The sequence below is a fragment of the Rattus norvegicus genome, chromosome 7, assembly GCF_036323735.1.
Source record: "Rattus norvegicus strain BN/NHsdMcwi chromosome 7, GRCr8, whole genome shotgun sequence".
NCBI lineage: Eukaryota > Metazoa > Chordata > Mammalia > Rodentia > Muridae > Rattus > Rattus norvegicus.
Window position 1 is genome coordinate 135,302,151 of NC_086025.1, and position 27,617 is coordinate 135,329,767.

The window sequence follows — 27,617 nt, forward strand, 5'->3', positions numbered from 1 at the left end:
AAGCGTTTTAAAGACCCGGTGTGGTGGCACACATCTTGAACCCCAGCATTCCCAAGGCAGAGGCAGGTGGATCCCTCTCAGAGGCCAGCCTGGTCTACACAGCAAGTTCCAGGACAGCTGGACCACGTAATAAGAACCAACTTCAAAAAAGGAAAAACAAAAGTCCGTCGAAGGTTACTACACCTTTTCCTCTCTAGTAACACAGAGCAAGTCATGTGGGTTTCTTAGTATTTTAATTCCCTTGAAATTTAAAACCCTGACTGAGCTCAGGGGATAAAGGAAAGAAAGACGAAGTCACACTGCAGGGTGACTGTAGTTGACAGCAGCTGAAGAACCAGCCGGTGCCCCAGTCCTTCCGCTCCAGAGCGGTAACCGCCCCTCCAGGAACACGTGACAGACAGCGCGGTGGGTAAACTACAACTCCCAGAGGGCCAAGCGGCCGGCCTGCGTAACGCTTTCTCGCTGATTGGCCACTAGAGATATTTGAAAGGAGGTGCTGGCGCGGAAAACGAAGCGTACCCACCGGTGTTTGGTGGAACTCCGGCTGGAGGGTAGTCCTAGACCGGTGAAACACGGCCTGGAGGGTCTGGTGAGCGCGCGCTCAAGCTGCGGTAAGTGACGTTCCCATTGCTGACCTGGGGAGAAACGGGGCGACTCCGCGGAGGCTCGGCGACCCCCGAAAGGGTGTGGTCGGTGCCCAGGACCCTGTGGAGCCCCCTGGGGTGGCCTGGTGGGACACGGGGGACAAGGGGCCAGTTTATAACGGGAGTCCAGCGTCCAGGCATGTTCTCCCCTCCCCCATAGGATTTCTGGTGGGATTCTTTGCCTGCTTTTTCCTTTGAATCCTCTTACAACTTTCAATCCCTTCTTTCCTCCCGTTGTTTCCATTATGACCCTTCGCAGGCTTCTACAAACCATTTCGTTGTGTCTAGACTTTTGCCATGAGGAACTTCAAAGGAGTCAAGTTCGCCACTCTACTTTGCTGCAAGAGAGAGACCCAGGAGTTGCTGCCTGACTTGAAGGTGGGGCCCTTTCTGGCTCAGGACACACCTAGTTTCTGAGATTATCTGGTTTTTTTTTTTTTTTTTCTTTTCCTTTTTATTTATTGTTTTTATTTTAAAAATTACTTTTCCATACTACAGGATCTCATGCATTCAAGAAAGCACTTCACGGGGCTATAACTCTATATACGTTTTCACTTTTAAAAATAACATATATCTTTATATATTGTATATAGTACAATATATAAGCTATATATATCAAGTTTTTTTGAGACAGGGTCTCATCTCTTGCCCTGGCTGTAAGTCACTATATAGACCAGGTTTACCTTAAACTCAGATCTACCTGCTTCTGCCTCCCAAGTGCTGAAATTAAAGGCATGTATCAGCATGCCTGGCCTGTTTTCACTTTTTCTTTCTGTAGTTGTCTCCAGACATACCAGAAGAGGGCATCGGATCCCATTACAGATGGTTGTGAGCCACCATGTGGTTGCTGGGATTTGAACTCAGGACGTCTGGAAGAGCAGTCAGTGCTCTTAGCCGCTGAGCCATCTCCAGCCTCCTGTTTTCACTTTTTCATTTGGAGACAGTGCTCTCACTAAGTGGCCCCAGCTGGCCTTGAACTCACTCAAGCCTGGGAGGCTCTTTGAACTTTATCATTTTCTTGCCTCCGCACGGGCCTGCGCCGCCACCAAGCCTGGCTTGTGTTTTGCCTTAATTTGGAGAGAGATACATGTGAGAGGCCCTATTTCTACTTTTATTTCCCTACCTCTCTTTTCCGCTTACCCGGCTTAATTCTTTCTCATAGGAGTTCCTGTCTAGATCTCGAACTGATTCAGTCAGCAGCAGAACCGATGCTGAGAGAAGACAGGTCTGTGACACCATCCTGAGGGCTTGCACCCAGCAGCTGACTGCCAAGCTTGACGGCCCTGGTCACCTGAGAAGTATCCTGGACCTGGCAGAGCTGGCCTGTGACGGCTACTTGTTGTCTACCCCACAGCGCCCTCCCCTCTATCTGGAACGCATTCTTTTTATCTTACTTCGGAATGGTTTGACTCAGGGAAACCCAGACGCTGTGCTCCGCCTTGCCCAGCCTCTCCATGCCTGCTTGGTACAGAACTCTCGAGAGGCTGCCCCTCAGGACTATGAGGCTGTGACCCGGGGTACTTTTTCTCTGCTTTGGAAGGGAGCAGAAGCCCTGTCAGAGCGGCGAGCTGCATTCTCAGCTAGGCTGAAGGCCTTGAGTTTCTTAGTGCTTTTGGAGGATGGCAGCCTCCCTTGTGAGGTCCCTCACTTTGCTTCTCCAACAGCCTGTCGGGTAGTTGCCGCCTATCAGCTGTTTGATGCTACTGGACAAGGTCTAGATGCAGCTGACGCTGACTTCGTCTATGACTTGCTTTCTAGGCATGTGATCAGAGTCTTAGTAGGCGAGGGTGGTAGGGCTTCTGGTCCGCTCTCTCCTCAGAGGGCCCTCTGCCTCTTGGAACTCACCTTGGAACATTGTCGTCGACTCTGCTGGAACCAGCACCACCACAAGGCTACCATAGCAGTGGAGAAGACTCGAGATCACCTAGGAAATAGCAATGTAGCTCCCAGCCTCCAACTGTGCCAGATGGGGGTTGAGCTGCTGGAAGCTGTGGAAGAAAGACCAGGGGCAGTGGCCCAGCTCCTGATGAAGGCAGCTGCTATTCTGAACAGCAGTATGGATGGGCCATCACCCCCGCTCCGGGCATTGTATGACAGCTGCCAGTTCTTCCTTTCAGGCCTGGAGAGAACCATCAAGAGGCACTATGGAGTTGATGCCATATTGAATCTCTTTGCTTTTCTTGGGGGATACCACTCCCTTGTCCGGCACCTGCGAGAAGTGAGTTAAGGACCTAGAGTATAGGGGTGGGGAGTGGCTCTGTAAATAACTGGAAGTTACCCTTGATAAGCTGCCCTCTGAGCTGTGCCCGGCTTCAAGGACTCTAGACAGTACTTGGCACAAAGCTCGCCGTCTCTGGGTTTCAGACCAGCTGCCCCTTCCTTTCTCCCTTCAGGCCTCCGAAGCGTCCTCTAAGCAGCAGCAGAGCCTGCTCCAGATGCACTTCCATACCCTCCACCTCTTCACTGGGATTGTGTATGACTTTGCCCAAGGCTGTCAGGTACCATCTGGGAGTCAGGAAACATGGATAGTCGAGGTTGCTTCTCAGAAGAGCTTTGGGTAATTGGGTAGTGGCAGCTCTCTCCTTTAATCCCAGCACTCGGGAGGCAGAGAGAGCCAGGCAGATCTCAGTCTTCGAGGCCAGCCTGGTCTACAGAGCGAGTTCCAGGATAACCAGGGCTACACCCCATCTGGAAAAAAAAAATGTTTGGTTTCGGGTGTCAGTTCAGGTGGAAGTCCCAGTGGCCCTTGCATGACTTCTGACCCTCGACCTTCTGTTCCTTCAGGTAGCTGAGCTTGCTCAGCTAGTGGACAGTTGCAGATCTGCTGTTGTCTGGATGTTGGAGGCCTTAGAGGGCCTGTCTGGTGGAGAGCTGGCTGACTACCTGGGCGTGACTGGTTAGTGCCTTGGGGTTCCGCTGCACTGCTCTAGGGGACGGCTATCACTTGTCAGGCTGGCTAGTATACATTTCTGACCACTCGCTGTGCTGAGTGCCAAAGGTTTAAGGAGGCAGGGAGAGACATATCTGTAAGGCTAATACAGGAGAGATGGTGAGGCTTAGGACAGAGGATTTTTTTCTCATTATGTTTGGCAGTTTGATTTGGTAATTGTTTATAAAAAAAAAATGTGTGCCTAGTATGCAATGTTACAGAAGTATGCACCTTAACTTTTGTTAGTTTTCTTTTTTAGCCAGAGTCACACTGTGTCGTAAAAATTGGGCTCAAACACATAGCAGTACCCCTGCCTTAGCTTCCCAAGTCTGGGGTCACAAGTCATAGTTTACCTTTTTTTTTAATTTAATTTGGGATTAAAGACATACGCCACCGCACCCGACTACATCTATTTTGAGAAACTGCATTAGGTCAAGGAGTTTATTTAGCCTTAGAACTGCTTCCTCCCCTCCAGCTCCATAAATAACACTAAAATTTATTCACTCAATAAAACTGCCAAGCCATGTCAGATCCATTCCTGCCACTGGAACCTCATCCTAGTTTGGGGGAAATGTAACTGGATAAATGAAATACTAACATTAAAAGGTGAAAGGCTGGAGAGGTAGCTCAACAGTTAAGAGTACTTGTTCTTACAGAGGCCCTGGGTTCAATTCCCAGAATCCATATGGCAGCTCACAACTATGTGTAAACCCAGTTCCAGTCCAGGGAATCTCCTCACTCTTCTGACCCTTGTGGGTACCTGCACACACATGTACACATACGTGAGGGCAGAACGTTCATACACATAAACACTGAATCGAAATCTTAAAGTAAATGATAATACCTGGGCCTGGGGACTCACCTCTGCTCCTAGCTCCAGGGAGCCTGAAGGAAGAGCACCAAGTGCTCAGTGTGAGACCCCATTTCAGAACTCAAAAGTGGGGACAAGGGAGATGTCTCAGCCAGTGAAGGCATTTGCTGCCAAGGCTGGTGACCTGAGTCTGGTCCTTGGAATCCACATGATAGAAAGTGAACCAATTCCTTGAGGTTGTCCTCTGCCCTTCACATGTGCACTGTGGCATATGAACACACAAACAAAACAAATACAATTTTGAAAGAAGTAATGAAAAATGAAAGGTAAGGAGTAGATTAGAAAGGGAGGCCCCAGGAGCTGGAGAGATGGGTCAGTGGTTAAGAGCAGTGGCCGTTCTATGTGAGGACCTGTGATTGATTCCTAGTACCCGTGTGGTGTTAGAACCACCTGAGCTCCAGTCCTAGGGAATTCAGTGTCCTGACCTCTGTAGGCACCATACACATAAAGTAAGGTAGAATAGTAAGTAAGCCAGCCTGGCATCATGGTACATGCTTTTAATCCCAGCACTTGAGAAGCTGAGACAGGTGGGTCTCTCAGTTCAAGGCCAGTCTGGTCTACAGAGTTCCAAGATAAACCTTGTTTTGAAAAACAGCCAGGTGTGGTAGCACACACCTTTAATCCCAGCACTCAGAAAGCAGAGGCAGGGGGATCTCCTGAGTTTGAGGCCATTCTGGTCTACAGAATGAGTTCCAGGACAGCCAAGGCTACATAGAGAAACCTTGTCTTGGAAAAAAAGAAAAAAGAATAAGTAAGCTTTTTTTTTTTTTTTTTTAAGATTTATTTTACTTTACTTACATAAGTACTCTGTAGCTATCCTCAGACACCAGAAGAGGGCATCAGGTCCCACTACAGATGGTTGTGAGCCACCATGTGGTTGCTAGGAATTGAACTCAGGACCTCTAGAAGAGCAGTCAGTGCTCTTAGCCACAGAGCCATCTCTCCACCCCACATAAGTAAACTTTTTTTTTTTCGGAGCTGGGGACCGAACCCACGGACTTGCGCTTGCTAGGCAAGCGCTCTACCACTGAGCTAAATCCCCAATCCCAGTAAACTTTAAAAAAAAAAAAATTTTAGTTTTATTTTCAGTGCATTGGTGTTTTGCCTGCATGCATGTCTGTGTAAGGGCATGAGATCTTGGACTTACAAACAGGTGTGTAAGTCCTCACTCACACCCAGGTTCTCTGGAGGAGCAGCCAGTGCTTGTAACCACTGGGCCATCTCTGCAGCCCAAGTAAACCTTCTTTTTTTTTAAAAAAAAAAAGCAGAGTCCAGGAAGGGCAAGGAGTCTGAGTACCATTGAATTACACTTGGAAGCCTTTAGCATGACGATGCCAGGGGAGAGAACATCCATGCAGGCATGGCTCTAACAACCAGTGGCATGAGGGGAGGAGGAGGCAAGGGAGGTCAGTGCAGCTCAGCCTCGTGCAAGTGTGGAGGGGCTGCTGGTGTGAGTTTCCTCACAGGGATCCTGAGCAGCAGCTGGGGTGGAGCCAAAGATTGCCCTCCTGTATGTTCCTTGATGGTTTGGATTCCATTGTGTCCTTATCTGGAAGCTAACAAGATGACCCCAGGTTGAGCACCTCTGACATCGGTTGTCCTTTCTCTCCCTATAGCCTCTTACACCAGCAACTTGGCCTACAGCTTCTTTAGTCAGAAGCTCTATGAGGAGGCTTGTGCCATCTCAGAGCCAGTCTGTCAGCACTTGGGCTTGGCTAAGTCAGGCGCTTGTCCCGAAGTGCCTCCTGAGAAGGTAGGAGGGAATGAGGTGTGGAAAGGGAGGTTATGTCGGGCGAGTTGTGAAAGGGCCAGCCTGCAGCTCTGCGGGACAGTGGGACTGGCTGGCAGCGTGCCCAGGGCAGTGATTCCCTAACAACCTTGCCTGAACTGTTGCTTTTTCCTTCCTTCTTTCCTTTTTTGGTACAGGGTCTTACTGGCCTGGAATTTGTTATGTAGACCAGGCTGGCCTCCTCAACCTGACAATTTATCCTTAAAATGGCTTCTTTTCCTTTTTACTTTTTGGTGTTCTCGTAAGCCAGTTCTAATCCTAGCCTCACATTAGAGTCATCTGAGTGAACCTCAGGGACATTCTAGTGTAATGCTTGCCTCAAGTTAATTACGTTGGATCCTCACCCTAGATCGCAGGCATCTACATGTTCTAAAAAGTCTCCCACACACCCAGGGCGGCCAGAGTAAAAAGCAGTGGGTTAAGAACGGCTGAAATTGACGGGTTGCTGCATTGGCAAGTGACTTGGGGTGTGTGGGCATGAGGAGCTGAGGGGTGTGGATGGAGCCATGACGTCAGGTGGGCGTCTGAATGGCTTTGCTGTTACTGGCAAACAGTTGCAGGGCAGAAGCCTGGGCAGGAACGGCTGTGACAAAAAGCAATGGATGGTACAGGGCCCTCATCTTGAGTTAGTTAGGTGGGAAGGAAAGAGTCACAGAAGGTGGAATGGGTCCTTCAGGTTGTGGATGTAGACCGTAGAGGGGCTCCTGAAGCAGAGAGTACCAGAAGCTTGGTTCTCGAGGATTACAGAGGCAGGAGGACCACCTGCTATCTCTCTTCCACGTGCTGCGCCGCGCTGCGCTGCGCTGCGCTGCGCTGTGCTGTGCTGGCTGTCTGCCCGCTGCGCTGCGCTGAGCTGCGCTGCGCGCACTCAGTGGCTCCACGTTCCAACCCTCCTGTCTCTGGTCAGCTACATAGGTGCTTCCGGCTGCATGTGGAGAGTTTGAAGAAATGGGGTAAACAGGCCCAGGGCTGCAAGATGGTGACCTTATGGCTGGCAGCTCTGAAACCCTACGGTCTCCAACACATGGTTGAGCCAGTCACTTTCTGGGTTCGGGTCAAAATGGATGCAGCCAAGGCAGGAGACAAGGAGCTACAACTGCAGTGAGTTGGAGGGGGGAGGAGGACCATCCTTTCTGCCCATGGATTGGGGCACGTCCCTCAACCTGACTCCGTCTATGTAGGCCTGGCCTTGAGATCCTTCTGCCTCTGCCTTCCTAGTGCTGGAATTAAAGGCCTGTGCCGCTGGGTCCGGCCGCCTCAGTCCTTAGTGCTGTGCCTGGCCTCCTCAGTCCTTCTGAAAGTGATTTTTTTCATCAGTTATGCATTGAGTATAACTGGTTATAGGGCAGATAGTGGTCAGAAGCAATGTTTGGTTTTTGTTCTACTTGGAGAAATAGAACTAAGTATATTGCATGTATTTTTCATGAAGACAGAACATCCATGACCTGTTAAATAAAAGGGGTAAACTTTAGGGGGGTAATTTAGGCAAGTGGTCTGTATGTAAGGCCTGAAGATATGCAGAAATCCATCATCAAATGCCTTAAAGAACTAATCACAAAATACCGGTGCTGGGGTGGAAACAAACTTGGAAGTGGGAACTGGTTAGAGAAAGCCAGCATTGAGGAAGGGGAGAGAGGTTGGGGTGTAGCCTGCCAGTAGAAGGGTTAGAAGCCAGGCCACACAGGGTTTTATTTTATAGGCCATGGCACAGGTTTGGAGGTGACCCCTCATGGAGCCCCCTATATTAGAGGAGCCATATGACCTGATTACACAATTAGATGCACAGCAAGTACTGAGCTAAGGCAGAGGCTCCCCGGTAAGGTACAGACTCTTCGAGGTCTTCACCCTGGTGCTGATCTGCCTTTCAGGACTTTGCGAGACAGCCTAAGTTGCTGGGACCCAGAGATGCAGTCTCTGCTACTGAGGGAGGAGCTGCAGGCCTATAAGGCAGTACGGGCTGACACTGGGCAGGAACGCTTCAACGTCATCTGCGATCTGCTTGAGCTCAGCCCTGAGGACACAGCAGCTGGAGCCTGGGCACGAGCTACCCACCTGGTGGAATTGGCCCAAGTGCTGTGCTACCATAGCTTTGCCCAGCAGACAAACTGGTGAGGAGATAACAGGAGACTGACTGCCCGTCCTGATGTTTCTGATAATGGGGATCAGTTTCCTAGTCTATCGCTGAGTGCTCCCCTTGTGTTAAGCGCAGCTCACTATGGTTTGCCTCGTGCTCTAGCAGAGGGCATGGTTTTGCCAGCTGCAGACAGTTTCTGCAATTGTGTGACCTTTGGAGTTTTGGGAACTTTTCAGAGGCTGTTTAAATGCTAGGGCACAGAGAAGTGGGGTTGGTGGTGTTGGCCGTTCAGGGTGGTTTGTTATTAGTAGTGGTGCTCAAAGAAGAAGCAAAAATGAGAGATCAGATTCAGAAATATCTGTCTCTTTCTCTCCTTCCTTTCCTCCTCCCCTTCCTCCCCTACCTTCTCACATAGTAGCAGAGACCAGCTACACCCCCACTTACATTCATCTTTCTACAGCTCTGCCTTGGATGCTATCCAGGAGGCCCTGCAGCTTCTGGAGTCCGTGAGTCCCGAGGCACAGGAGCAGGACCGCCTTCTAGATGACAAAGCACAGGCCCTGCTATGGCTCTACATCTGCACCTTGGAGGCCAAAATGCAGGAAGTATGTGGAACTGAGCCCGACCCAGCTGCTCCCACCAAGCTGGTACCAGTCCTGGGTTTTGTTTCAATCTCTCTTCTTTCCCAACCAGGGTATCGAGCGGGATCGGAGGGCCCAGGCCCCTAGTAACTTGGAGGAATTTGAAGTCAATGACCTGAACTATGAAGATAAACTGCAGGAAGATCGCTTTCTATACAGTAACATTGCCTTCAATCTGGCTGCTGATGCAGGTGAGGGCTCAGCAGTGTTGGGCAGGCATCTGGGAGGCTTCCCAACGCGCCCCAGGCTGGCCTTATGCTGGGGATGTGGGGCAGCGAGGGAGAAGGCCGGCTCAAAGGCACAGCATGGTGTGGGGAAAGCCAAGCTCTTTCAGGATGGCCAGGTGGAGAAAGTGTCACCTTCTGGTTTACAGCGCAGTCCAGATGCCTGGACCAGGCCCTGACTCTGTGGAAGGAAGTGCTCACCAAGGAGCCAGCCCCAGCTGTGCGGTGTCTCCAGCAGACGGCAGCCTCCCTGCAAATCCTGGTGGCCATCTATCAGTTGGTGGCAAAGGTAATGGGATGGCTGGAGTCGGCCAGGGTTAAACTGGAACCCGAGCACCTGCACCTTTGACCTGTGCTTGTGAGAAGCCATGTGGCCTAAGAGTGTGGGCTCTGCTGGCTGTGGTGCTGTACATAGCTCTAGCCCTTGGGAGCTAAGGCAGGGGATTGTGACTTACAGGCCAGCTTGCAGTATGTGGTGACATTCTTTTGTTTAAATGGGGGTGGGGAGCAAATCCATAACTCAGTGGTTGAGTACTTGGTCAGTAATGAGTCCTGGATTCAGTCCCAGTGCCACAAAGAGGTGGGAAGCAGTAGTTTTCTCTAAATGGCATTGTTAACATTAACACGATGCATAGAAGATGCTTTGTATAAATGGAAAACTCAAATGTTAACCTCAAGAATTACTGGTTCCGGGCAGTAGAGGCCCATTTCTTTAGTCCCTGGCTGCCTAGAACTTGCTCTGTAGACCAGGCTGGCCTGAAACTCACCTGCCTCTGCCTCCCCAGTTCTGGGATTACTGGTCATGCTTAAATTTTACGTAGGTAATGAAGACCCAAACTCAGATTATTAGGTACTGTAGTGACTGAATTGTCGATCCAGGCGCCCCTGCCCCATCGTTTTGAGATTGTTTCACTATGGTCTCACTGGCATGAAACTCGTTATGTAGACCAAACTGGCCTTGACCTCACAGAACCTCCTGTCTGTCTCCTAAGTGCTGGGATTAAAGAATGTGATACTATGCTTGGGCCCTGTTTAAATTATTTTGTTAACCTTTATTTTATGTGTATGGGTGCTTTTCTTTGCTTGTGAGTATGTCTGTGCACCATGTGTAGCCTGGTATCCACGGTGATCAGAAGAAGGTGTTAGATTCCCCTGAACTGGGGTTACAGATGGTGAGGAGTGGAGTTGAGATGTGGGTATTGGGAATTGAATGTCTGTCTTCTAGAAGAACAGCCAGTGCTCTTAGCTGCTGAGCGTCCCTCCAGCCCCTACTTTTTGAGACAAGGCTTACATTACCAGACTGTCATTAACCTTAGTATGTAGCTGAGGCAGTCATAAAACTCATGGTGATCCTTCCCTTAGCTTTCCAAGTGCTAGGCTCTCAGGCATGAGCTACCACAGCTCCCCCCTTTGTTTTCCTGAGATAGGATCTCCTGAGTTTGGAGAGATAGCTTAGCAGTTAAGAACACTGACTACTCTTCCAGAAGACCTGAGTTCAGTTCCCAACACACCCACATGGTGGCTCACGACCACTTGTAGCTCTCGATTCTGATGGTCTAATGCCCTCTTATGGCCTTGTGGACATTTTACGAAAATGGTGCACGTGTATGCTGCAAACACAAATACACATAAAATAAATTCTAAAAAGATTTTAGAGGCTCTCCTTAAGTTGCCTGTGCTGTCTTTGCACTAACTCTGTATTTGGGGAGGTCTTGCACTTCCTGTCCTGTCTCAGCCTCAGCTTCCCAAGTGGCTGTGCCTTAGGCCCTGCCTTCCCCATCTTTTTAAAAATATTGTGGGGGTTGGGGATTTATCTCAGTGGTAGAGCGCTTGCCTAGGAAGCGCAAGGCCCTGGGTTCGGTCCCCAGCTCCGGAAAAAAAGAACCAAAAAAAAAAATATTGTGGGTATGAATATTTTTCCTGCATGTATGTATGTTACATACAACACATATGTGCCCAGTGCCTGCTGAGGTCAAAAGAGGGTGTCAGAGTCCCTGATACTGGAATTACAGATGTCTATGAACAGACATGTGGGTGCTGCCAGGCCTCCGCAAGAGTGCGTGTCGAGCAAGAAGCCATCTCTCTGGCCCGATTTTTCTTTTGTTTGAGACAAGATCTCATTGTGGAGCCTAGGCCAGGGTAAAACTTGGAACCCCCCTGCTTCTACCTCTGGGTTAAAGGCCTCTGCGACCATACAAGGCCCAATTTTTTTTTTTTTTTTTTTTTTTTTTTATATATATAGCCTTCTGCCTGCATATGTGACTTCAGGCCAGAAGAGGGCACCAGATCTCATTACAGATGGTTGTGAGCCACCATGTGGTTGCTGGGAATTGAACTCATGACCTCTGGAAGAGCAGTCAGTGCTCTTAACCGCTGAGCCATCTCTCCAGCCCACAAGGCCCAATTTTACATGCTTTGAAAAATTGTATTTGTCATATGTGTGTGGATGTGAGTACGGCAGTTCAGGGACAACTGTGGGGGTCAGTTCTTTACTCCCATGTGGTTCCAAGGGATCTAACTTAGGTTACGAGGCCAAGCGACAGGAGCCTTTATCTGCTGAGCTATCTCACCCACCGCCTGCCAACTCTGTATTTTTATGTATAACTTTAAGGGGTGGCAAAGACTCCCTTGTGCTCTTCTTAGGCCCACCCAGTATTCAGTTGAGAACTGAAGGAGAGCAAAGTGGGTGTGGTGGCTACACACGCGGTGGCTACACACGCAGCGCCAGCGCCTGGGCCGGACAGAGCACTGCAGGTTTGATTTTCAGCCTTAAAACCAGAATGGCACTCTTTCCAAAGCTCAGAGAGGGCTGGGGAGGCAGCTCAGTAGTAGAGCACTGGCTGAGGATGTTCAGGGTTTGGGTTAAACCCCAGTTGCCATAAAAGATTAAAACAGTTTATTTAAATACGGTTTGAAAAGTCTAGCACAAGGAGGCTGAAACCCTAGCTCAGCCTAGATTTGAGTCTTGGGTCGACCATATGAGCACTTACTCAGATAAGTTATGGGACGTCTGTGAAGGAGTCTTAGTTTCCTGCTCCAAGCTACTGAGATTAGAATCACTGTGAGAATCATACGTGAGCGCATGGGAACCTCTTGGCACAGTGAGTACCCATTTACCAGTGGTGATTGGCATCTAGGCCTTTAATTTAATTTGTGTGGTGCTGGGGGTCAAACCCAGGAATTTTGTACATTCTAGGCAAACCGTAGCCGTAGTCTAGTAACTGAACTGCTCTCCCTATTGATTTGGTTTTTATTTTTATTTATTTATTTTTTTGGTTCTTTTTTTCGGAGCTGGGGACCGAACCCAGGGCCTTGCGCTTGCTAGGCAAGCACTCTACCACTGAGCTAAATTCCCAACCCCCCAGACTGGCCTCTAAGTCATAGCTGGGTCCTTCCTTCCGTTCCTCAGTACTGGAATTGTGAGCATGTGCCGCTGAGGCTGTTTTGAAACAGAAGGGGCTGTGGTCTTGCATTTGGGTGGTAGAGGCAGGGGTTCACATCAGTTCTTCTGTTTTTTAATTTATACTGTTTTTTCTTTTTCTTTTTTTTTAATGCTTATTTTGAAATTATTTTTAGAAATTAAAAAAACTCAGAGGAAGGAGGAAAGGAAAGAAGAACACAGTGTCCAGGCAACATTTTACTTTATGAGCTTGTCATACCTTCATTTGCTCACTAGTTACTGGGGTGAGAAAGGACTCAGCCACCCAAAGACTCCAGTGAATCCCATGGTCACAAATCCTATCCTCGCTGTGGCCGTGCCAGTCCTCTGGAATTATTTCTATCGGGTTTGGCGTGCCTTTTAACCAACCAAATCGAGTCCTTTACAAACGGCCAACTTGGCTCAACAAACTGCATTATGTGATCCATGTCTGTGGGATGGTGGTTGGAGAGGGTCTGTTTTTTATTTTTCAAGAGAGGGTTTCTCTGTGTAGCCTTGGATGTCCTAGAACTCCCTCTGTAGATCAAACCAGCCTTAACCTCCTCATGGAGATCTGCCTGCTTCTGCCTCCCAAATGCTAGGACTAAAGGCCTGTACCACCACCACCCAATTTAAGGCCAGTTATATAGCAAGTTTGAGTGAGGCCAGTTTGGGTCACATGACACCATGCCCCAAGGCCCAAAGTGTGTACAGTGGCTGTAGGTCTCCTGAGGGTGGTGTTTGAATTCTCCGGTATGTATGAACACCCAGGTTTCAGAAACCTGGGGCCTGGGGCTCTCACAGGAACTGAGTCAACATGTTGTTGCTCTTGGATGACCAGCCCTTGCAGGCTCTGGAGACCCTCCTGCTCCTTCAGATTGTATCTAAGAGACTACAGGATCATGCAAAGGCAGTCAGCTCTTCCTGCCAGCTTACCCAGCTACTCTTGAACCTTGGCTGTCCCAGCTATGCCCAGGTGAGTCTGAGGCTACAGGGGCCAAATGGCTCGAAAGGCCCATCTTTCCTTGAGAAGGTTTGACTGCAGTGCAGAGATAAGCAGCAGGCTTATCTCCTGTCCTGGTCACTGATCCCCCGACCCCTCCCTCTTTACTTAATTGATGCCTTGTTGTTTGGGTGCGGCTGTCATACTTCAGTTGACTGTCAGTGTCCCCCCTACCCCTTTTCTTTCTTGGCAGTGCTAGTTTGACCCAGGCCTCAGGCCCCCTGGATCAGAGCTCTGCCACTATACTCAAGCCCAGGCACTCGTGCTCTTCCCCCCCCACCCCCCCTATCTTCTGATTTCTGCCAGTCGGCTCAAGTCTGATCACTTCTTTCCCTCCTGAAAGCCTCCATGGCTTCTCTGACAACCTGAGCAACACTGTCTGGTCACAACACAGCTTTCTTTAACATTTTTAATAAAAATTATTCTTTTCATTAATTCACTTTACATCCCAGTATCATGTATTTATCTATTCTCATGTGTGTGCCTACTCGTCTGTGTGTGGACCACGTGTGTGCAGGCCCCATGGAGGTCAGACCAAAGGGTTATGGATCCTTTGGAACTGGAAGTATAGGCAGTTGTGAACTATCCCATGTGAGTGCTGGGAACCAAACCCTAAACAAATGAGCCATTCTCCCAGGTGGCTGAGGGTGTTTCTCTATTGTCCTTTAGGGTTTTGTTTTTTCTTTGTTTGTTTTTTGGTGTGGTAGTTAACTGAAGTGTTATAAGCATCAAATGCATAGCTCTTGCAGGTTATAATAATCGAGATAATACAGTATTCAGTGCCTTGCTTGCAGATGCTTTGCTCTGTTTTAATTTGAAGAGTCTAATTAGTGTGTGTGGCATCATCTGTCTGCTTTCAGTTGTATCTGGAAGAGGCAGAGTCAAGCCTGAAGAATCTGGACCAAGCGACTGACACGTGCCAGCTGCTTTCCCTGACCTGTGCTCTGCTTCGAAGCCAGCTCTGCTGGGCTTGCCAGAAGGTGATGCCCATGCTCCCCACTGCCCATACTACAGACAGGGGCGAAACTGAGCCCAGAGCTTGCCCTAAGGCAGTGGTTCTCAACCTGTGGGTCAGGACCCCTTTTGGGGTTGAAGGACCCTTTCTTTCACAGGGGTGACTATTGAAAAACACAGATATTTACACTACAATTCATAACAGTAGCAAAATTACAGTTATAAAGTAGCAGCAAAACCAGTTTTATGGCTGTTTCCATAACATGGGGAACTTTATTAAAGGGTCTCAGCCTTGGGAAGGTTGGCTGTGCTCATCTGGTGTTTATAGGGATCCTGGTGTGAAACTCTGGTTTTCAGGTTTGGTGTTGGCAGTCTTTATCCCCCCCCACACCCTTTTTATTTTGTTTTGTAGTGCTGTGGATTGAGCGGGCCTTCTGCGGGCTGGACAAGTGCTCTGTCACTGAGCTACACTCTCTTCTCACTTAAATTTCCAAAGGCTCTGGACCCCAGGAAAATTTTGGGGATCTTCATGATATTTATCTGTGCTCTGAAATTTTCCTGCAGCAAGGCAGATTGTTCGGGACCCTGAAAAGCTGTAGAAATTCCCTCACTTGGTAGTAGAGACAGTCTTTTTTCCCAGTTTCTGCTTTGGCATAAAACATGAAAGGTCTTTAGAAGCTGGGGGAGACAGGCTGATATGGTAGCTATTTCTGTAATTCTGCAGCTGGAGGAGCTAGACTTTGAAGTCAGCCTGGGCTGTAGAGCAAGACTATCTCAGAAAACGGTGGCTTGGGTGAGAGGAGGCATTTGTTTCGATCTAATAGGTTCCAAAAGATCTCAGGTTTGTTTTAAATTAGCTGTGTGCCTTGATCATCTCTTCTACTGATCAAGCTCTAGTTTTTTAAAGGGTTGTTGTTGACATTTGCACCGAAGAGCCCTCTGAAGCCATCTCCAGCTTATGTGACATTTCTCTCTGGCTTTTTGTCTCTCAGGTGACTGAGGGCGTTTCTCTGTTGCTTTCTGTCCTTCGAGATCCTGCCCTCCAGAAGTCATCCAAGGCTTGGTACTTGCTACGTGTCCAGGCCCTGCAAATTCTGGCTTTCTACCTCAGCCTCTCGTCCAACCTCCTCTCAAGTGCCCTACGAGAGGAGCTCTGGGATCAAGGTGAAAGGGACTGCTGGCTTTCTTGGATGATGGTCATGGTTGGATAATGGTCTGCCTTGTTCGTTGCAGACATTTGCCTATGCTGTCAGGCTTTTAAGGAAGCACACCTAGAACCTACCTGTGCCTGTAACAGCAAATGGTTTCACTTCACCTGCTATCTGTTATCTCTTAACTAGCAGCTGCTTGGAATGCTAAACTTGAAAGGAGTTCTAAGACCACTAAGCGATCTCAGAGGGAAAGAGCTCTGTGATTGATTAGCTCTGTCTACCTACGGTGCAGAAGAAAGAGCCTTGTGTTTGCTATTTTAGCTGAAGGTCTAGGCCTGCTGTTGCAATTGCCTTTTCTTACTTCTCCCACACCAGGCTGGCAGACCCCAGAGACAGCACTGATAGATGCCCACAAGCTTCTGAGAAGCATCATCATCTTGCTGATGGGTGGCGATGTGCTCTCCGTTCAGAAAGCAGCTGTGGAGTCGCCCTTTCTGGATTACGGTGAGTCTGAGGAGAGAGCAGGCCCCTGTGGAATCAGACATACTAGTTGCCATGGCTGTTTTGTTTCCATCTGACCATGGCTCTATATTGACGTCTTGTCTTTCATTTACTGCAGGTGAGAATCTGGTGCAGAAATGGCAAGTTCTCACAGAGGTGCTGACCTGCTCGGAGAGGCTGGTCAGCCGCCTGGGCCGCCTGGGGAACGTGAGTGAAGCCAAGGCCTTTTGCTTGGAGGCCCTAAAACTTACCACCAAGCTGCAGATACCTCGCCAGTGAGTAAGAGGACGCCAGTGCTGGCTCCTGCCATGTGCTTTTGAGTGTGGATTCCCCAGTGATTGTAGAAATTCCATGTTACATTTAGGGAGACTTGTGGGAGGAGGCTAAGCAGGAAGTGTGAGATACTATCATTTATCATGCGCCTGACAAATTTGTATAGGACAACTAGTGTACTGCCTTTGCCTAAGCTTTCATGCCCATGGGGCTTGGTAGGGAGTGCAGCGGGCTTACCTGAAGTGTGGTTTGGGATGAGACCGGATAGAGCAGCACTCACTACTCAATCCAGACCCTTTGGGGATTGAATGCTCCTTCACAAGGGTGGCATACCAGATATCCCGCCTGTCAGATGTTTGCATTGTGATTCATAAGCGCAGCAAAACCAGTTAGCAAGTAGCAATGAAAATAACTTGATGGCTGGGAGTCCCCATAACATGAGGCACTGTATTAAAGGGTCCCAGCATTAGGAAGGTTGGGAAATGCTGCTGGTATAGAATGTTTCTACCAGAGAGGCTGTAAGTCAGTTTAAGGACTCAGGAAAACATGTGGAGGCCTGGGCCTGGGAGAGGGCAGGAGAGACTCCAGGGAAACAGCAGGCTGTTGACTGACTCTCATCCCCTCCTCACAAGGTGTGCCCTGTTCCTTGTACTGAAGGGTGAGCTGGAGCTGGCCCGGGGAGACACTGACCTCTGTCAGTCAGACTTGCAGCAGGTTCTGTTCTTGCTCGAGTCTTCCACAGGTGAGCTACCAAGTTCCCTGCCAAGCTTGTTGAAGAGAATTCATGTTACATGCGAAAATATATGAAAAGGTTTGACTGCATTCTAAGTCAGACAGGTGTCTGGTTTTACACGACACAGACTTCAGTGCAACCATTACTGTGTTGATGTCATTATCCCCCCTCTCCCCTTCCTCCAGAGTGAATCTGCACAGGCAGAACTATGCCTGGCTGATTTTCAGTGCTACTACAATGATTTTGGCCACCCTGCCTGCTGCCTGCCTTCTTTCCTTCCTTTTTTTTTGGAGACAAGGTCTTTCTGTGGTCCTGGCTGGCCTGAGCTTACTAGGTAAACCAACTGGCTTTAAAATCATGAAGCTAGGGGTCGGGGATTTAGCTCAGTGGTAGAGCGCTTGCCTAGGAAGCGCAAGGCCCTGGGTTCAGTCCCCAGCTCCGAAAAAAAGAACCAAAAAAAAAAAAAAATCATGAAGCTAACCACATCTGTCTGTCGCTACAGTGCTAAGACTAAAGGTGTATGTCAGTACACCTTGCTACACTTGGCTTTCTTTTAGGGCTGGGTGTGGCACGTGTCTTTTATTCCACAATTCTGGAGGTGGATCTTTGAGTTCAGGCCAGCCAAGGCCATGTAATGAGACCCTGACTCAAAAAAAAACAACCAAGCAGAATAATTATTTTGGGGCCGACAAGATGCTCAGTGCCATTAAGCTTGACCTCTTGAGCCATACAGTAGGATGAGAAAAGTTCTTTAAAAGCTGCCCTCATGGGCTGGAGAGGTGGCTCAGTGGTTAAGAGCACTGAGTGCTCTTCCAGAGGTCCTGAGTTCAATTCCCAACAACTGCATGGCAGCTCACAACCATCTGTAGTGGGATATGGCGCCCTCTTCTGGAATACAGGTATATTTGCAGGCAAAATACTGCACATAATAAATTTTTTTTTTTTTTTGGTTCTTTTTTTTTCCGGAGCTGGGGACCGAACCCAGGGCCTTGCGCTTCCTAGGTAAGCGCTCTACCACTGAGCTAAATCCCCAGCCCCATAAATTTTTTTTTTATTAAAGTTTTTTTTTTTAAATATTTATTTATTATTGCCTACATGCATACCTGCAGGCCAGAAGAGGACACCAGATCTCACTACAGATGGTTGTGAACCACCATGTGGTTGCTGGGAATTGAACTCAGGACCTCTGGAAGAGCAGTCAGCACTCTTAACCTCTGAGCCATTTCTCCAGCCCCCATAAATAAATCTTAAAAAAACAAAAACAAAAACAATAAAGGCTTCCCTCTAACTTGGACGTGCACATGTAGCACAATCTTGTCTACACGTACTAATTTTTAAAAAAGATTATTTGTGGGCTGGAGATCAAAGGTGTGTTCAGAATGCCGAGCTAGTCAATACTTTTACCTCGGTTACTTTGTGTGCCCCTCCTTCAACCCAGGTGGGAGAAAAAAAAAATAGATAGTGTGTACAGTCATGGGGTTGAGCCCTAAGGTGTAGACAGAACTCTTTTTTTTTTTTTTTTTTCTTTTTTTCGGAGCTGGGGACCGAACCCAGGGCCTTGCATTTGCTAGGCAAGACAGAACTCTTGAGACTACTCAGTGTTGTAATTTGTGATCTGCTCTCTTCCTAGAGTTTGGTGTGGTGACACAGCACCCAGACTCAGTGAAGAGGGTGCACACGCAGAAAGGGACGCATAAGGCTCAAGTCCCCTGTTCCCCACCTCTACCAGAAGAGGAACCCTTCCTGAGAGGCCCTGCCCTTGAGCTGGTGGCCACTGTGCTCAAGGAGCCCGGTCCCATCCAACCCTCTGGAAACTCCTCCCCGGTCCTCAAGACCAAGGCATCACCCAAGCCTGGCTTCCTGTCTCACTTGCCCAGCTGTGATTGCTTACTGTGTGCCAGTCCTGCCCTCTCCACCGTCTGTCTGCGCTGGGTGTTGGTCACTGCAGGAGTGAGGCTCACCACAGGTCATAAAGCTCAGGGTCTGGATCTGCTGCAAGCTGTGCTGAAGGGTTGCCCTGCAGCCACCAAGCGCTTCACACAGAATCTTCAAACTTCTCTGAATCACAAAGCACCCCCCTCTTGTGTTCCAAGCCTCTTTGATGAGATCATGGCTCAAGTGTACACACACTTGGCATTAGAGTGCCTGAATCAGACATCTGAAAAGAGCCTGGGAAAGGTCCTGGCGTCAGGACTGAAGTTTGTGGCAACACGGATACAATACTTAGAGTTCTGGCAAGCCAGCCTGCTCTTGGTTCAGGCCCTTGCAAAGCTGGCCCGCTTCAGCTGCTGTACTAGCGAACTCTTTGCAAGCGCCTGGGGCTGGCAGCCACCATTAGTAAAAATCCCGCCAGTCCTTGAGCCTTCTAAGATTCGGAGACAAAAATGCTCTGGACAGGGGCGCCAGCGGGTAGCCTCTGCCCCCTCACCCCTCCATAGCAGCTCTCAGGAAGGTCTGGAAGAAGGGCCACCTTGTACACCTAAGCCCCCAGGCCGTGCTAGGCAAGCCGGCCCTCGTGTCCCTTTCACCATATTTGAAGACATCCACCCCACAAAGAGCAAGCTTAAGGTTCCCTTGGCTCCCAGGGTCCACAGGCGGGCCCAGACTCGACTCAAGGTGAGTTGGGATTGTGGTATCAGGATGGCTTTGCACAGAGCATGCATGGGTAGTAGCTCTCAGGCATGGAGAGAGTCATCTGCCTGCAGCACCCTGCACCCCTTAGCTGTGGGTCCGTCCCTTTGTCATCCTTCCTCTCCATCTCTGTCTCTTCCTCTTCCAATCAGAGACCATGGCCTTTAAGTGGCAAGCACTGTGGGAGTCAGTTCAGAAGTCATCAGAGGGGCTGGCAAGATGGCTCAGTGGGTAAGAGCACTGAATGCTCTTCTAGAGGTGCTGAGTTCAATTCCCAGCAACCACATGGTGGCTCACAACCATCTGAAATGGGATCTCATGCCCTCTTCTGGTGTGTCTGATGGTGTATTCACATACATAAAATAAATAAAACCTTTATAAAAACAAAAAAAAAGTCATCGGAGGCCTGCCAGTGCCACCTGCTGTTTGAACCTGTTATTGAGTCTCTTGGCCTTAGTTTCTCCCTTTGCCTCTGTCACAGGTGAACTTCAGCGATGACAGCGACCTGGAAGACCTTGTCTCAGCTGAAACACAACTTGTGGAGGAACCTAAGAGGCGAGGGACTGCTTCCCGCACCCGGGGTCAGAGTAGGAAGGGCCCTAGCTTAAAGACAGATGCAGCGGTTGCCGTAGGTAGTACCCCTGGACATCCCAGTCTCAGTGGGAGGACTCGGAGGGCCAGGAAGGTGGCTTCAAGACATTGTGAAGGTGTCGGGGCCAGCCTGGGACCCGAAATCATGAGAAGCATCCCTGAAGAGGAGCTGATGGACAGCCAGCTAGAAAAGAGCTTTGAGATTCTCAGGGCTTCTGATGGGGAAGACTCAGCCTCAGGTAGGACTTGAAGGGCGAGAAGCAGAAGGCATGTGTTCTGTACTGTTTGTTGGGTGTCCCTGGGACTTAAAACTTAAGAAATAACAGTACCCACCCAAAATGAAAACCCTTTGCTATCTCTGGAGAAAGGAGCATGAAAATCAGTGTTCTCTCCCTAGGCGAGAAGGCAGCAGCTGCAGAGCCTGGTCTACCCATAGGAGAGCGTGAGGTGTTGAGACGGGACTCCAGCAAGGCAGAGCGACCTGTCTTGTACCCTGATACAGAGGCCGATAGTGACCTTAGTCCTTGGCTCCCACCCTTCTCAATTCCTGCACCCATTGGTGAGTATGTGGACCACTGATGTTAGCTTACCCAGAGAGGGCTGAGCCAGCTCTCTTTTATCCTTTTTTTGGGAGGCACAGTTTTAAAGACAGTTTTCTTGACACATAATCTCAGGTAGCCCAGGGTGGCTTCTAGGATTACAGGTATGCATCATCACATCCAGCTGTGTGTGTTCTCTGTGTGTGTTCATGCTGAATGGGTACACTGTGTGTGTGTTCCTATGTGTGGCTACATGAGCGTCATTTGCTTGCACTTGTGTGTGGAGACCAGGAGTCGATGTCAGTTGCCTTCACTTACTGATGGAGTGGCTGCAGCAAGCCCTGGGGCTCCACGTGTTTTTTCTGCCTCCTTAGCACTGGGGTTACAGGTATACGTCTCTGTGCCTGGCTCCTCTCACAGTGGTTGCTGAGAATCCAAACATGGCTCTGCATGCTTGCACAACAGACACACTAACAACTAAACCATCTCCCCACACAGGGCCTCAATGTGTGGGCTTAGAGTTTATTCTGTAGACCAGGCCGTCTTCAAACTCACAGATCTGCTTACCCTTCCTCCCCAGGGCTGGGATCATTTATTGTGGGAAGTAGCATTTGCATACCTACTTGTGAGGGTCAGAGGGCACTTTTGGGGGGTCACGACCCTCCTACTTAGCTACTTGAGCCATCTGGATGAGGATCCATGAGATGGAATCTCATGTAGCTCAGGCAGGCCTTGAACTCCTAATCCTCCTGCCTCAGCCTCTCATATGGTGGGATTACCCACTGTGTGGCACACACCTCCAGGCTTAGCTTTTAAAAACTTACTGTATTTGAGACAAGGAGTAGTGTAGCCTTTGCTGGTCTGGATTTTCTCTTTGGCCAAGGCTCATCTCCTCTGCCTACCAAATGGCAAGAACACATGCGCACACCACTATGCTGGGCTTTCCTTTTTCCTCTTGTTTTTGAAGCATGATGTCACTGTGGTCCCAGCTGTCTCAGAATTCGGGAATATTGAGCCTCAGTCTCTAAAAGTGCTGGGATTACAGGCTAAGCAATCCCTATATCTCCCAAACTGTCCACCATTTTGGCTTCTTAGATCCAGCAGTCTCTGAGCCTCATTGGATTCTGCATTTTCTGGAAGAGACTTGGTTTCTCTGAGCTTTTGTTGTCTTTATAGTAACAGGGAGCTTTGGGGAGGATAGGGTGCAATGAGGCCTGTTAGGAGCAATCTTAGCACATTCCCTTGTAAGCAGTCGCTGCTCTTCTCTATCGGAGGTGAGAGCGGGACTCCTTGGAAGTTCCTATTAATTAAAAAGTCGGTTGCGGGTTGGGGATTTAGCTCAGTGGTAGAGCGCTTGCCTAGCAAGCGCAAGGCCCTGGGTTCGGTCCCCAGCTCCGAAAAAAAGAAAAAAGAAAAAAAACAAAAAAACCAAAACAAACAAACAAACAAAAAAAGTTGGTTGCTCATCTTCAGCAATAATCCTGACTTTTTTCTAGATCTTTCTACCCTGGATTCCATCGCTGACTCATTGAGCATTGCTTTTCGTGGTATTAGTCACTGCCCTCCAAGTGGGCTCTACGCTCACCTCTGCCGCTTTTTGGCCTTGTGTCTGGGCCACCGGGATCCCTATGCCACTGCGTTCCTTGTAGCAGAGTCTGTCTCCATCACCTGCCGTCACCAGCTACTCACCCATTTGCACCGACAGCTCAGGTGAGGGCTTGCTCTTGGGGTAAAATGGGTAAACTGCCTGGAAGGTTCTGACTTGGAACGAGCCAGACTCATTCTTGTGTTGCCCACAGCAAGGCCCAGAAGCAGCAAGGCTCACCTGAACTAGCAGAGCATCTACAGAGGCTGGACTTGAAGGAGAGGCCCGGAGGTGTCCCACTGGCCCGCGTGCAGCACCTCTTTTCCTTCAGGGCTTTGGGATCTGGCTGCTTCCCCCAGGCAGAGAAGGACAGTTTCCAGAAGCGCCTGGCTCTCATCCCCAGTGGTATAGTATCTGCTTCTGCTATGTCTCCTGTCTGTAGTTGAAGGACTGAGTGGATGAGCATAAGACATTGCTTAGTTTAACTAGACTCATGTTCTTTGTCATATTTTTTTCTTCTGAGACAGGATCTTTGTGTGTCGCCTACCTTCTGGTGCTGAGATTTTGGGCATGTACCATCCCCTCGTTAGTCATGCCTTTTTTTTTAATTAATTAATTAATTTATTTATTTATTTATTTATTTATTTATATGAGCACACTGTAGCTGTCTTCAGACACACCAGAAGAGGGCATCAGATCCCATTACAGATGGTTATGAGCCACCATGTGGTTGCTGGGAATTGAACTCAGGACCTCAGGAAGAGCAGTCCATGCTCTTAACGACTGAGCCATCTCTCCAGCCCAGTCATGCCTTTTTATATATTAACACTTGTTTCTCATACCAGAAGTACTCTGAATTCAGAAATTTTCTTTCTTTGGTGTGTGTTTGAAATGTCTGGAGTGCCCTGGTATGAAGAAAGATGGTGTGAGCACTTTGAGTGGAAACCTTTGTTAATTGCTGTGAGGGACACAGAAGCACCAGTAGCCTGTTCCTAGGGAGCTCTGGCAGAAAGAGCTGGAACTCCACTGACTAGGGAAGATTCCTTGAAGACGTATTGAGGCACACTGTAGAAGACTAGGCTACAAGTATCTCCTAAAAGTTTACATGACTCTGGGTGTGTCTTCTGTGTATGTTAGGGGTGACTGTCTGCGTGTTGGCCCTGGCCACCCTCCAGCCTGGAACCTTGAGCAACACTCTCTTACTGACCCGCCTGGAAAAGGACAACCCCCCAATTACTGTGAAGATCCCCACTGCCCAAAGTAAGGTAGGGTTCCTGTGCCAAGGACTAGTGTGTGCCAGATTCTGTGGGTACAGGATGTAAGGTAAGGATCCCCAGGGAGGACGAACCTCATAAACTCTGCATCTCCATAGTTCCCACTAAGTGCGGTGCTGAAAGAGTTCGATGCCATCCAGAAGGACCAGAAAGAGAACAGCGGCTGTACTGAGAAACGAGCGTGGTGGACGGGCCGGCTAGCACTAGACCAAAGGATGGAGGTGTGTGCTCCGGGGTAACAAGCTGTCCTGTCACAGAAGGGCCCAGAGCAGGGTGGGGGGTACCTTCCGAGCAGAGGTCCAGGTCAGTGTTTCTTTGTTAGATACCAATTGTGACCTGGGCATGGTCGCTTGTGCCAGTGATACCAGCTCTCTTGAGGCTGGGGCAAGAGGACTATCTCAGGTTCAAAGACAGCCTGGGCTAGTTGTGTCATTTGAGGGTGGCTTTTAAAAAAGAGCTCCAGACTTAGAAGAGGGAGAGCAGAGGACGTTCAAAGATGCTCTATGTGTGGTCGCCCTCTCCTTTAATCCCAGCACTTGGGAGGCAAAGCCAGAGATGGACGACAGGGCTACACCGCAAGGTTGAGGCCATCCTAGGTACACTCCCTCCCTCCTCTATGATTGACAAGGCTGGAATATAGCTTAATTGGAAGAGTATTAGCTTAGAATTTAGGAACCCCTGTGTTGAGTTTGATCCCCAGAATAGCAAAAGAATGGTGTGGTTATACAGGCTGGTAATCCTAGCACTCAGGAAGTGGCAGCAGGGGAGCCAGACGTTCAAAGTTTGTTTTGTTTTGTTTTTTTTGTTTGTTTGTTTTGAGAAAGGATTTCTTTGTGTAGTACTAGCTGTCCTGATCTTACTCTATAAACCAGGCTGGCCTTGAACTCAAAGATCTGCCTGCCTCTGCCTCCCAAGTACTAGGATTAAAGGCATGTGCCACCATGCCCATCCAGCTTCAAAATCATTTTGACTACATAGGGAATACATACTACATAGAGGCTAGCCTGGTCTATATAGTGAGTTCTAGGATAGCCAGAGCTACATAGGGAGACCTTATTTCCAAAACAAGAAAAAGAAAAGAAACAAAACCATTCATATTTGTTAACAACATAGTGACATCTTCAACCTTTGAGAAAACAAGGCATTATAGACTTACTAAGACTAGTAGAATTTTCTGACTTATAAGACATTTTCCATCTAACTGAAAGCTTGGTCCCTGCCCTAGGAACTCATTACCTCCCTAGAGGAGCATGTGCTGGGCTGCTGGAGGGGGCTGCTGCTGCCGTGTAGCACCGACCCTGGCCTTTCCCAGGAGGCCTCCCAACTACAAGAGTTGCTGCACGAATGTGGCTGGGAATATCCTGATTACACTCTCCTAAAAGTGAGTTCAGGAAATGAAGGAGAAAATAGTTGTGTTCCACCAGCCATAGTGGTGGAGCATGGCACCCATACCCACTAACCTCTGTTCTCCTGCAGGTCATTCTTAGTGGGGCCAGAATCCTCTCCAGCCAGGATGTTCAGGCCTTGGCATGTGGGCTGTGCCCAGCCCAACCTGAGCGAGCCCAAGTGCTCCTGAGCGAGGCAGTAGGACGGGTACAGAGCCAGGCAGCCCCTCCGAGTCAACATCTTGTACTGGTGTTAGACAAGGTAAAGAGCTGGGCACAAGACAAGACAGGTCCAGAGGGTAACGAGCACGACGAGGTCCTCTCTAGGTCCTTCAGACACTGGGGTTGTGTGACTGGTGACAGTGACGCTGGGATGCTTTTTCTAGGACCTGCAGAAGCTGCCGTGGGAAAGCATGCCATGCCTCCGAGCACTGCCGGTCACCCGGCTGCCCTCCCTCCGCTTCCTGCTCAGCTACTCAATCGCTAAGGAGGTGGGGACAGGACACAGGGCCTGAATGATTGCAGTTGGATAAAGCCTAAAAGAAGGCCAGAGCCCTGGGTGGGGGATGGAGAGGGGAACAATGGGTCGATTGAGGAAGGGGCTTAGAATATGCTGGGGCTGGGCTTCCTGGACTGACCAAGAACCTAATTGTCGGTGCTTGCCTTGCCTCTCAGGCTGGGGCCTCATCAGTGCTGAGCCAAGGTGTTGATCCACGCAATACCTTCTATGTGCTAAACCCTCACAGTAACCTGTCGAGCACGGAGGAGAGATTTCGAGCCAGTTTTAGCAGGTCAGGTGATGAAGGCATAAAGTAGGGTGGGGAATGTGTGTGCTTTTGTTCCAGAATCAGTGGTTATGTCTCATTTCTGTCTGCTGCTCCCTCTGCTACATGCCCTTTGCTACATGGTTGTCTGCCATGGGCTGATTACCGGCTTGTTCCTGCAGTGAAGCCGGATGGAAAGGCGTGATTGGGGAAGTGCCCAGCCTTGAGCAGGTGCAGGCTGCCCTGACAGAGCATGATTTATATATGTGAGTGTTTGGGGCAGGGAAGTTGGAAGGGGACCATTCTGGAGGTGGTGTCTTTATGGTTGATTGGGCACTTTAGAGTCTCTGTAAACAGGTACTCAGTGCTGTCTCACTTCCTTCTGCCTTAGCTATGCAGGACATGGAGCTGGTGCCCGCTTCCTTGATGGGCAGGCTGTCCTGCGGCTGAACTGCCGGGCAGTGGCCCTACTGTTCGGCTGCAGCAGTGCAGCCCTCGCAGTGCATGGAAACCTGGAGGGAGCTGGTATTGTGCTCAAGTACATCATGGCTGGCTGGTAAGGCCAAAGGACATTAAAACTCTGGCCCCCTCTCCTCAGGTTCTTTCCCATGTCTGAACCCTGAATTTCTCACGTGTGCAGCTTCTTCCTCCTCCTCTCACGCACTCTTCTGAAACTATAAGCCCAGGGAGCCCCTCATTGTTCAAGTCTCTTTCTCATGGCCTACCAATAATGGTTCCCAGTGTTTCTTGTTCAGAGCCCTTACTTTGTGTTTCTTCTTTCTTCCAAGCCCCTTGTTCCTAGGTAATCTCTGGGATGTGACTGACCGTGATATTGACCGTTACACAGAGGCTTTGCTGCAGGGCTGGCTGGGAGCAGGCCCAGGGGCTCCCCTTCTCCACTATGTCAGCCAAGCCCGCCAGGCCCCACGACTCAAGTATCTTATTGGTGCTGCACCTGTAGCCTACGGCCTACCTGTCTCTCTACAAACATCCTGAAGCTGTCTTATCTATGGTAGAAGCTGTGTGACTACCTCCAAACTTGGTTTTGAATATTTAGAATTTTTAAAGTGATTTTCCCTGGTGTTTTGTATGAAATATTTTCTTTAATGTGACCTTAATAAAGATATACCAAGCCTTGGTTTGTGAGAGTTCAAGCTCCTCTCCTCACTCCTGCTCTGTGAATGTAAGCAGACTGGTGGTGCACCAGGGAGTTCAAAGTTTGAAAGCTAAACCACAGGACAAAGTTTGGGGCAGCTGGGGCTTGGGTGATGAAGATGAACAGACGGCCATCAAAATACTGAGAGTGGCCCGTGGTGCATATCTTTAATCCCAGCCGTTGGGAGGCAGGGATACCCCCACCCCCACCCCAGCCTGGTCTATTTAGCAAGTTCTAGAATAGCCAGGGCTACATAGAGAAAAACCCTATCTTCCAAAAACAAAATGTTCAGAGTGAGGCAAACAGTGAGCTAGCTCAGCCTAGTCGTTACTGTTCAGCCAGTTCAAAACAATACCCTGTCAGTTTAAAAAAGAAAAAGAAAAAGCAAAGTTTATATTGGAGCAAAGAAAGGCAGTGATCAGGCGATGCGGATGTTTTTAATTCCTCTACTGCCATTGCCCCTCTCCTGGATGATTTTAGAAACCAT

The 27,617-nt window shown here is 49.2% G+C and overlaps 1 protein-coding gene and 1 long non-coding RNA gene across 4 annotated transcripts; one reads left to right on the top strand and one right to left on the bottom strand.

Moving 5' to 3' along the window:
• Positions 1 to 309: 309 nt before the first annotated feature.
• Espl1 (extra spindle pole bodies like 1, separase) lies at positions 310 to 27,420 on the top strand. Of its 3 annotated transcripts, none has more exons than XM_006242460.5 (31): positions 310 to 611; positions 904 to 1,022; positions 1,807 to 2,862; positions 3,038 to 3,142; positions 3,429 to 3,540; positions 6,061 to 6,197; positions 7,141 to 7,334; positions 8,102 to 8,341; positions 8,768 to 8,912; positions 9,001 to 9,139; positions 9,322 to 9,461; positions 13,432 to 13,566; positions 14,454 to 14,573; positions 15,540 to 15,711; positions 16,074 to 16,202; positions 16,318 to 16,474; positions 17,105 to 17,214; positions 18,836 to 19,821; positions 20,318 to 20,666; positions 20,825 to 20,986; positions 22,463 to 22,676; positions 22,766 to 22,956; positions 23,689 to 23,816; positions 23,924 to 24,046; positions 25,051 to 25,206; positions 25,302 to 25,472; positions 25,597 to 25,701; positions 25,886 to 26,001; positions 26,157 to 26,240; positions 26,366 to 26,530; positions 26,763 to 27,128. In XM_006242460.5, exons 2-31 carry the CDS (start codon positions 942 to 944, stop codon positions 26,968 to 26,970), a joined length of 6,330 nt encoding a protein of 2,109 aa, XP_006242522.1. In that variant the 5' UTR covers positions 310 to 611; positions 904 to 941; the 3' UTR covers positions 26,971 to 27,128. The 3 variants fall into 3 exon arrangements, with proteins under 3 accessions (XP_006242522.1, NP_001164073.1, XP_038935274.1); NM_001170602.1 differs by having other exon boundaries at positions 566 to 611; positions 933 to 1,022; positions 26,763 to 27,420; XM_039079346.2 differs by lacking the exon at positions 310 to 611 and adding an exon at positions 630 to 781.
• Positions 16,886 to 19,222, bottom strand: LOC134479583 (uncharacterized). Its single transcript, XR_010053117.1, has 2 exons — positions 19,097 to 19,222; positions 16,886 to 17,239 (listed from the first exon to the last, which is right to left on the bottom strand). It is a non-coding gene; the product is annotated as an uncharacterized LOC134479583 (long non-coding RNA).
• Positions 27,421 to 27,617: the final 197 nt, after the last annotated feature.